The sequence below is a fragment of the Salarias fasciatus genome, chromosome 11 (assembly GCF_902148845.1).
Source record: "Salarias fasciatus chromosome 11, fSalaFa1.1, whole genome shotgun sequence".
Taxonomy (NCBI): domain Eukaryota; kingdom Metazoa; phylum Chordata; class Actinopteri; order Blenniiformes; family Blenniidae; genus Salarias; species Salarias fasciatus.
Genome location: NC_043755.1, coordinates 8,180,332 through 8,191,360, shown reverse-complemented (window position 1 = coordinate 8,191,360; position 11,029 = coordinate 8,180,332). Strand labels below are relative to the sequence as shown.

Below are 11,029 nucleotides of genomic sequence, written 5' to 3'. Positions count from 1 at the left end.
TTTATGGAGGTAAATTGCATCAAATGACTTTGTTGTCAGTGTTAAAATAATTAATGCTTGAAGAAGCTTTTTAGACAGATCCAGTTTGTACCTTTTCAGCAACAGTACTTTTTCTTGGACTTGAATAATATTAAAGCAACGGACAGGAGTTATGCTTGAGTACAAACTTTCTGTGCTGTTTTTACCTCCAATGACGTGTTTTTGTTATTTTTACACTGTTCATCAGATCATGACCTCCAGCTGAAAGAAAACTTCACAGAGCTGCGTGCAAGTATCCGACAGGAATAGAGAAATTCAGACCTCAGAACGCGTGTAAACAGAAATATAGTGATCATTTATTTTTGTTCTATTTGCAGCACATTTTTCACTATGAACACTCGGCGCATAACAATCAGAATATCTATACTTTATTCCCATTAATCTGGCAATGAAGGTTAGGTACAATCTCTGTCAATTGTCTGGAAAGGTGACCTTTGAACTTTCACACGTATCCTTGATCCTCCAAGGCGGAGGTTTTCAGAAGCTGGGTGTGGTGGTGGTGGTCGTCGTAGGCAGGGAGGGGCTGTGGCTGCTGATCGTGCTGTGGATCCAGTCACCGTACTCACACAGCTTGCTGTAGACGGTGGGGTGAGCTGGATTTTGGCAGCCGTGTCCGAACCAGTGCACGCCCTGCAACTGGCCATCGCAAACCATCAGGCTGCCTTGATCCCTCTGCACAGAGAAGACAGGATACGAGGTGCTTTTAGCAGCTTTGGTAAAAATCGAAATGAAAGTTGCAAGGAGGGCAACAGAAAAGAGACACAGAAGACAATTCTGATAACGTCTGGGAATAACCAGAGCTCTTTGAGCCGACACTCTTTGCTCACCAAGCAGTTGTCTGTGTTTTCTTGACCAGCACAGACCATAACGCCCCAGTAGATATATGGTGGGAAAGTCTCGACGCAGGTCTGGTCGTCGACGATGGGAACGGTAATGCACTGCAGGCGATCAGTCCGGCCGTCTGTTTGGGAGAGGAAGGAGGTCAACCATCAGTCTGACTCCTTCAACCTGAACACCTGAACGATATCTCTGGGTTCTCAACGTGATAAACTCTGGACTGTCGTGCTGCGAATCATCAAACTGCCTTTTATCGCCACTTATTTGACAAAATTTTCCCTTCTTTCTTTTTCAGAGGTTTATGGATTACCTCCCAGTTCCAAGCATCGTCTCTTCATGCACTACAGGTCTAAACCTCTGGTAAACACTATTTTCAAGGTCTACCTCTCCTAATTAGTCCTGATCACTGACTGGGCGTTTTGGCAGGCAATTAGAAACTCTTCTGACTAAAGAAAGCCGTGATTAAAGTAGAGTGTTCATGCCTTGTTAGAGCTGCAATGACCGGAATGGTGATGAGCTTTATTTCACAAACGTTTCCACGTCTGTTTCGAACATTTCCACAAGTCAAGGTTCCAAACAGAAAAGAACCACAGCAGCGTTCCCTCCTGAGTTTCTGCCATGTGCTTTCTATTCTGTGTTACCTGTTTCAAGGTCCCAAATTTTAGTCATGAGATGCATTCAAGAGGAAGCAGCAACAACAAGTGGAATCCGTTCTATGCAAATGCAGTCTTTGATTATTTGGAGAACATCAGTAATTTATTCACACTTCATGTGAATTGTGTCGTTTTGCATGAAGAGATTAATCACTGGGAGATGATTGATTGTAAAAGGTGTCATCATTTCTATTCATATCCCAGTTGCTTTTGGGATTTGGAGCATTTCTTTTGCGAGTTTGCGTGTTCTCTCTGAGGATCCATGGTTACTCCAGCTTCCTTCCACGGTCCAAAGAGTTGAATTATATGTAAAGTTGACTCTAATTTTACTGTCAGGTGAATAAATGCACTCCCCAGATGATTCCCATTATTCCACAGTGACGGACCTAAACTGTATACTGCATTTTCAAACCTTCTGGGGTTTTAAGGACCTTCTGTTGTCATGGAACTCACACACACTAATGGCAGTGTGTGTGGCAACTTGATGGATGGTTTTTGCAATACCTACAATAGATATGTGGTGGAGTTGCCTGCTTTGTGGTAATGTCCTATCCATTCAGTTTCATTAAACATATCAGTATCAGTTTTTATGATGCAAGAGTGTGAAAGACGGATTTGTTGTCTGGAGAGCTTCTTCAGGACTCAGTGACGCCGTATCCTCACTGTGCTTGTTTGTTATTTTGACTCGAGTTTCTTGTCCTGGAAACTTAGAAAGACTGTCTTTCTTTAATGTTTTCTCGTAAATATACAAAAAATGGATCCATGGATGGATAGAGTATAATGTAACAAAGTAAAGTAAAGGTAGCTAAAAATGTCACTTTAGTGCTGAGAAAAGGTAACTGTAGTTGTTTCTTACAGGAGAAATTTGAGGAGTCTTTAGCTGATCTAAGCTGCAGTAAAGATCTTGCAGGATTAGTAATATTTGAGAAGTGGACCGAGGAAGTCTGTGCTATTTGGATTCTTTTTTTCTAACCTTTGCTTCTGTGGCAAATCGATGAGGCAGTAAAGCCACAGCAGCATCTAGAAAGTCCACTCACATTGATTGGGGACGGTGGAGCCCCAGCCGCTGACGGAGCAGGTCTCCCCCGGCTTCGGGCAGCGGCTGGGCAGAGCGACGGGCTGCACGTGGGGAGTGAAGCGGGCCGGTTCGGCCAGACGGACCAGAGTGAGGCTGTGGAGGGCGGAGCGGTAGGGGCTGTGGCGGATCACCTCGGCAACAAGCGCCCTCTGCTCGCCGCCCTCCTCGCTGCTCAGGTCGTGATCTCCGAGAGTCGCCACGGTGCTGTAGGGTCTGCAGAGGAGAGCCGCGTCCGTTTATTAAAAACATTCAGGCCTCAGGCAGAAACAAGCCTGTGACCGAGTAATAATTAGCCGTAATCAGACATGAACAGCAGGTTGATGAATGTGTTTTAATTATAGAGGAACCCGACTGGGATTTGCAGTTAGTTCTATCAATAATATTGAGTCCTTGTAACTCTTAGGAGCAGCAAAATGACAAAGCTGAGCACAAAGAGTGGTCGACGCACTTGACACGGGCGGATTATGCCTCCTGTTAATATTATCAGTCCGAATGTTTGACGGGGCTTGCGGTGCCGCAAAGTGTAAAGTGGTTGGAAAAGAGCTGACAAGAGTGTTTGACCTGCTCATGAATCACTTTTCACAATAAAAATCCAAGGCTTTCTATTTTTTAATCCCTTCAGGAAAATTAAATAAGACAGGGAGAGCAGCTGTAACAGGAGGTCAAACTGAAACATGAAGCAGTTTTTAAAAGAAGGCCTAAAAAGATAGATTTAATGGCATGTTTTTAGATTCTGACAAAGCCATGAAGACACTCCACCAGGTTCAACCAAGCTCATATGCTGATGTACTGATAATAATACCCCTGTCATTGTGTTTTAGTAGCATTTAAATAGCAATTTAAAACCATATACAGCTTGTACTCATAAGGACTCTGCAAGGTTGACAGAGGTCCGGTGGTTACTGCTCTGAATTTCTGTTTAGTTTGCACGTTCTCCCTGTGCGTACGTTCACCAAGTTTCATCCCACCGTGCGAAAAGAAGTGAAAAACAAATCATCCACTGCTCATATTTGGATGGATTGAGTGCTAAGATTGAAGTTTCTGACACGTACACGCAGCAATCTGCCGACACTCACGTTGGGGCGCAGTCAAAGGAAGTCACGACCCACCACTGGTCGATGAGAGCGCCACTGCAGGACGGTCTGTCCAGGTAGACCTGCCATGGTCTGGAGTGAGGCTGGCACTCTTTGCTGTCTTCCAGGGGAGCCGCTCCTGTAACGCCGTCGGAGAAAAGCTGCTCTTATATTCACTCCTTTTATTTAAAACATAACACAGGGAACATTTACCTGCGAGCCCCAACAACACTGCCAGGAGAAGCTTCATTTGGCGTCTTGTATTTGAAGTAGTCTTCTGTAGTTGTAGTAAAGCGTGAGCACCTTGATCAGTCTTCCCTCTTTATATCTCCAAGACTTTATTATGTTTTTTCTGATCAGAAGGAGGAACAAAGCGGTTTATTACCTCTCTGCATCCCAGCCGGCTCATTAACAACCTTTGTGATAAACTTATCAGAGGATTGTTGTCCCACACCTTTGATTAACAGGGTATTCGATCAGAGTGAGTCACCTTGTTCCCTGCAGAGATCTGGAGGACAGGGATGGTTCTGGGTTACACGGCGTCGCTGATACATTCCGTTTCAGCTCCAGCTGCTGTGTTTTGGGTCAAGTCAACAACTATTTCACGGGTGTAAGGAAAAGCAAAGTCCCACAGCACAGAGATTGTTTTGGTTTTGTTATATTAAAGGCATTTTTTATTCTTCGTCTACACTCTCAAATGGGTTGCGGTGCCGCAGATAAATGAGCAAGGCTGTTGCAGCGTTGCGGGAAGTAATAATTGAAAAGATAAGATTGGAGACGTGATTCCTGCTTTTACAGGTGAAGTTAATGTTTTGCTATGAGGCAGTTTTACAAATCTTAAAAACTGCACAACTCTGAATGGCCTCTTGACAAACTAGACTTTTGTAGAGAATTTTTTTCCCCCTTGAGTCCTCAGAAAGATATTTTCATGTCAAAAAGAAAGTAATTTTTTTATTTCTGAAATCAGATAGAGCAAAGCCAGTTAACTTTTCATGAGTTTTGTTGTTTAAAGTAGAAATTCTGTTTCTAAGGCTGTGAAACAAGTGGCTAAAGCTTATTTCATTGCATCATAATTCATGAAGATATTAATGCTTCATGCGGGTTTCATATGGGTGTATTTTCCTGGTTTGAGTCTCGGCTTGGGGGGGTCTTTATATGTGGAGTTTGCATGTTCCTCCTGTGTGTTTGTGGGCTTCGTCCAGGTGTATTCAGTTTAGGTCAATTGGAGACGTACAGGGAGAAAATTAACTCCATACAAAAAGTCCAAGTCCAGCCATAAATCCTTTACTTTCATGTTATGTCTGATAATTTTGTATTTGTATTTTGTATTTGTGCAGCTAAATCTCCTCAAGCTGAAGTGACAGTAAACACAAACGACAAGTAAAAATTCATTACAACTCAGAAAAAGGCAGATATTCGTTGTCGATGGCTTAGAAATTTTATACGCAATCATTCTTTGAAACTGGAGGCACTAAATCTCAGCTAATATCTCAAACCTTGTGTTTTTTATTTATTAGTTTATTGATAGATTCAGGAAATTACAGCGCAAGACAGATATTGTGGAGGTCTTGAGTGCTCCCATTGAGCTGAGGACAGTTCTGTATATTTTTGACACTGCAAAACAGGCTGTTGATGTCAGGTATCTTTATCTGGGAGCTGCGACATTCTTTATTTGCTCACCAGGAGGCGATGCTTCCTGCGTCTCAGCATTGCCTCTCATTCTGCCTCTGCTTATTTTAATAACTTATCCTTTGAAGTAGAACTGCTTAAATGCACAGAAATCAATTACTGCAAAAGTGAATGAGTCGGAGCATATTTGGAAGACTGTTGGAACCACAAGAGAAAGGACTTTTTGTCTTGGATCGTAGTTTCGAGAGTTGTTTTATGTTTTGCAGCATTTGTCAGACACCAGGAGATCAAATGGAGTTACTGTCAGAGAATAATCTGATTACTTTGAGTCTGAGCGTCCACTGCATTTCTTCCTAGGCTCATCCAATTTGTACAAATATGTAAATTAAACAGCTCTGCAAACACAACACTCTGCAGCATCTCAAGAGTGTTTGTTTAATCATCGTGACTATAAAAGAAGTGTAGAATTATTAGAAAACTTTAATCCTGAAAATCTGACAAATGTGTCGCTTTTCTTGTGGATCTCTGCTTCTGAATTTCTGAGTTTAAACACAACTGCTTGCAAGTGATACTTGAAGGAAAATGTATGTTTCATTTTCAGAAAAGTGCACGTGTTGTGGATTGATGCCTTAATGAAGCCTCTCGCGTCACTTGTCTGTCAGAATCCATTTGTTGTTCATTCGTCTCGCTGGGTTTTTCACTCCGCTCACATTTTGCATGTCGTTGCTTTTCATCCGTCATTAATTGCCACAGAGGCGTCTGCTGCGGCGCTGCCTCGCCTGATGAAAGCCTCGCCGCCGATTCACGCAGACAAACAGGCAAATGTGCACAATTTATGGCATCAAAAGATTCGCCGGCAAATAATCATGAATCAGCACAGTCGCCACCGTCTCGTTGTATAAATACTTTATTTCAGGATATGCATGAACACTAAAACTTCACTTGAAACAAAACCACAAACGGCTAAATTTTCATCCTCGAAATTTTTTCTTCCTTTAATCGTGTCTGGTCGCTTCATGTGAAGAAATGTGTTGATGTATGACACGATCCCCTGTGCTCCTCTTCCTGCACTCGCCACATTTTCTTCCTTCTCTCCAGGTGCTCTGTGCAAGCTGTTGGTTGTCTTTTCAAAGGATTACAGTCCCCGATGGTGCGGTTATCGTCATTTACCACCGGTGCAGCGGCCCAAGAAAACGCCACAGAGAGCAATGTGTCCATTAGTTTTGAAGACGCTGTTTGAGGTTCTGAAGCTTGTGTTGGGTGAGATACGGCCAGGTTCAAAGTGCCAAGTGATGTTTGGGCCCTTTCGCGTGGAGGTTGAAAGTTTTTACGCTTTCAGACATGTGAGCTGAGGTCGTCGTTAGTTTGTTTTTACTGCTGTGGGTAGACGATGTGGTAAAGTTGGTCCTGAAAGATGCTACCGTAGGTAATTGCAGCTTCCTTGGTGTCCACGTAAAGATTCCTGTGAACATCACAAAGAAGAGAAAAGAGATTCAGACCAGTTTTCATATTTGGCGTTATTAAATCTGCCTTTAAATCCTCTTACGTGAATTTCTCCTCCAGTTTCATGCCTCTGATGCTTTCCACGTAGTCGCTGGCGGTATTGACCACGGTGTTATAGTAGGATTTGATCCCGTCTGTGAATCTGGTGAAAGTCCCCTTCTCCTCGTCGGCCTGCCTCGTCAGACGGAAACCTTCAACATCTGCACAAACACAGGTCAGAGGAGTTTCAGCAATCTGTATTTATTTAAGTTTGTCTTATGTTAGGGTTGTTTACACCTTTAAAACAGAAGGGACTCAGTGAAGAAGGCAGAGTCGGTAAAACAGCAGGAAAAAGGAACAGAAATGCCCAATTCTTCATACAAACCAAGTAAATGGCCTTCTACAGATGGTCTGCCAGTGGTTTTATTTGTGTGTGTGTGTGTGTGTGTGTGTGTGTGTGTGTGTGTGTGTGTGTGTGTGTGTGTGTGTGTTTGTGAGTGGCTATTACTCTGAGGTGGACTTAAATCAGTTTGAACATTAACATAATGGGGACTTGTTTTCTCTCTGGGGCGATAAAAATCAATTTCCCAGAAGAATCAACATTTCTGTGGAAAGCGTGGTTTGAGGTTAGGGTTAGTCAACAGTGAGGTTATGCTTCATGTCAGGTGTGTTTTTGGCATGATAGCTTCAAACTAGTCAGCAGGAAATAAATTAAAACCTTTGTATTGTGGCTGAACGGCACCAAAAAAATGACTTAAATAGAGCTCACAAAGATTAAATCATTCAAACGATTTGATTTGTCTATTAAACAGTTCACATTTAAGATTAAGAGATTCATAAACCCTTCATTTTATTGAAGAATATCCCAAACCAGAATGAAAACAAATTTCTGAATAACGTTCAGTCAGTCTTGTTATCATGATTAATTTTAATTTCACCGACAAAACACACAGACAGTGGGTTGGTATGTTCCACTGATTTGAAGATTGTGTTTAAAATTGAACTTACTGAACACAAGAAGTGCAGCGAGCACAGTCACGACCAGCAGCTTGTTCATGTTGACTTCTACCTGTGAAGACAAAAGAAACAACAAACACTTTATTAGTTTACCCCACTTCATCCACTAGGGTGAGACATTGTCAAAGATTTTCCCCTTCATGCATGTCATAGGTATTGTGTCCAATAATAAAGATTTTTTTTTTTTTGCCTTTTCAGAATGACAAGATAAAAAAAAAATAGAATTTTCAGATCTGCTGAAAAACTTCTGTTCCCTCTAAGTTAAAATGATCTTTTCCTACATCTCGTACAGCATCTGTGAATTCTTTTTGCATTCATGAAGTAAAGCAGGGGTGTCCCACTCACCGTATTCCTCTCCAGAAGGGGCTGTGCAAAGAAAACAGAGTAAGACATTGAGCTGGACTGACCTGTTTATATAGGAGTGTGAATGTGTTGACTTGTCGCTCTCAGAGCCAAAGTGCACTCTGTGGGAGATAAACTGGTGCTGTTGTCCAGCATGTTTTCGCTGGAAGTGTGCCATTGTGTTTTCGATTAAGCAGAATTCATGTCAACGTAAACATGAGGGTGGTTCCATAGCTTTTCGTCTCGGTGAAACTGTTGCCAGGTTGGATCAAACAGGCACCGAGCGTCTTGTGGCAGAATTCCCCACAAAGCGCTACGTGATCCTGGTGTTGAAAAGCTGCAATCAGTCATTTTCCATTGATTAGATTTTCCCATAAGTGCCGGCCCCTCACGCCTCGCCACAGCCACTGTGAGGAGGCATTTTTTTCTACTTGCATAACCAGGCTGATGCGTTCATGCCACACTACTATAGTCCTAAGTCCCATAAAGATTGTCCTGAGTCTAGAGGGTGCTGGACACGTCATCCACGCTGACTCAGGTTATGAAACCTCGAAGGCCACACACACTTGTTTTCTGGGTCACGACTGGGGGAAAAATTTCCTCTGCTGGGTTTAATTCAGGGGGATTAAAGACCTCACTTCCACTCCTCATTCAGTCTTTACTAAATTAAGACTTTTAATCCAATTTTAAATATATCAGAAAGAGAAAAAGTTCACATTTTGATGTTTATCTTCTGCAGCTTGTGTTGTTAATACTGAACGATTCTGTGGTAATGCGCTGATTAAAATTCTGAATAATTCCATTGTTTTGTCTGTTGAAGCCGTAACTCTGTGGCTATAGCTGGTAAATATTTTGTCCCTTGTTGATGTGTGTAAATATTTCCTGTTTGCCCTCTGAGAGAACAGTTTGCGTCACAATTTTTAAGCACTTTGCTGTTTACATTGCGGAACTCCTGGGTTTGTGTTTGAGCCAAAATAAAAGAGACAAGAACAAAGAAGACTCAGATTCTCAGGTAATTGCGACTTTGAAAAATTGTCCGTACCCGTTTCACTTGTTCAAACTTATTACACTCAATACGAATTCTATTGTGCATTTATGACTTGGAGGAGTTTATTGTCCACACTTGCTTGGAAGTCAATTTCAAAACACTTTGATGCGCAGCTCCCTGCACGAATATGACAATACAAATACGATTTGATCGAATTATTCCTCCATGACTTAAAGATTCCTTTCATCCATTCATCGTGTCACTTTTGATTAGGAATAATTTCAGACAGATGATCAGGTCTGTGTTTGAATTTTACCCGAGTCGTTTTCTCTGCTGCGACTACATGTTGATTGAGGCCGAAGCAGAGCAGAAGAATCATGTGATCCGGCCTCACATGTCCTGCTGCTGGTGACCCTGGAGCTCAGGTCAGCGTGAAAGCAGCTGTGGGCAGCAGCTGGACTCAGGACCGCTGTGAGGATGATCGTCCGCCTGCATCAGGCTGCGCGAAGCTGCTCTGCAGTTCTCGCAGGCTTCAGCGGTTTCATGACACAGGAGGGATATTTATTCACTTGTTCAAAGTGTGCAAGAAAAATTGCAACCTTTTTTAAAGAACACGCCTCCATGTTTTCTCCAAGGGAAAGTTTTCAAAGCACTAATAATGGGTGTCGATTAATGTGATCATGTTGTCACACTGAGATATTAAGTTATCATTTGCACTTTGATGCAAAAAAATGATCACCCGGTTTTAGTCCATGTTAAAAAAATGACACTAGACTGTATTCAGATTTACTGGAGACAGATTTATTTACTCAGCTCATATGTAAATAAAAAACCTGTGCTCAGAGGTCACGCAGTGGGTGTAGTGGTGATCACTGAGTGGCCTTCATGTTGCAACATGCGTGGGTTGTTTCAGTGTTTGTTCTGATTTTCTCCCATGACCCATGGTGTTTGGGATTAATGGCGACTCTGAAAGTGCCTGTCGTCGGTGTGACTGTGTGCTTGTTTGTGTGTTTGTGTTTGCTGTGTGGTGGACTGGTGACCTGTCCAGGCGGGAATCTGCACCGAATGCTTGACTCGCCAGTTCATCTTACTGCCCTAAAACATTCAATTTAAAGGTCTTCATGTCGAGCTTCTGTGGCATCATTAAACTCTATAGCTGTTGTTAAAAGAAGGTGATGGCTGATTTATTGATCTACGTGTTGGTTTATTGCATAATTCCACTATAATGCATTCATGGTGCAAACTGACGCCTTGATTTCTCAGTGAAGTAAAAACATTCCAAATAGTTTTTGGTTCATTTTTTATTGGAACACGTGCACACACAGACAGACAGTCACACGATGACTTTGGTTAGTGTATCAAACACAAAATACTGTACATGCACAACTTGCATAGATGGTGTGAACACATTTGCCATGCTTTAACTTTGCATGATTTGACAAAGGCATTAATTTATTTAGAGGCAAAGGGCTATTATTTGCATTGTGCATTGCTCTTTTCAGGCTAAACTGCTGCATCTATTAAAAGCTACCATCTATTATAGGCTGCTGATGGGTGGGTGTTGTGTTGCTCCCGGTGGTCCTTCACTCGGCGGGCATGACTTTGTCCAGGTAGCCCTTGATGTCGTTGATGAGGTTGCTCAGCTGCTCGCCGATTTGTGGGCGCAGGTGCTGCTCGTATGCTCCCAGAGCCGAGGTACGAGCGGAGTCCACCAGGGGCCCTACCTCTGCTCCAAGACCACTGCAGAGAGAAACAGACTTTTACTCTCAGAATGTGGAAGAAGAGACGGGAGATAGACATGCAGCCACGGTGCAATGGTTCCATAACAGCAGTACTTTTGAATTTCTTTCCCCCAAATTTGAGTGCTAAAGCTTTGAGTCTTTTCAAGGAG

General features: G+C 42.6%; 1 protein-coding gene across 1 annotated transcript; it reads right to left on the bottom strand.

Annotated features, from left to right (window-relative positions):
• Positions 1-516: 516 nt before the first annotated feature.
• Positions 517-3,930, bottom strand: LOC115396457 (trypsinogen-like protein 3). The gene is made up of 5 exons (XM_030102329.1): positions 3,894-3,930; positions 3,684-3,819; positions 2,567-2,820; positions 867-1,000; positions 517-711 (listed from the first exon to the last, which is right to left on the bottom strand). The coding sequence occupies exons 1-5, from the start codon at positions 3,928-3,930 to the stop codon at positions 517-519; spliced, it is 756 nt and encodes a 251-aa protein (XP_029958189.1).
• Positions 3,931-11,029: the final 7,099 nt, after the last annotated feature.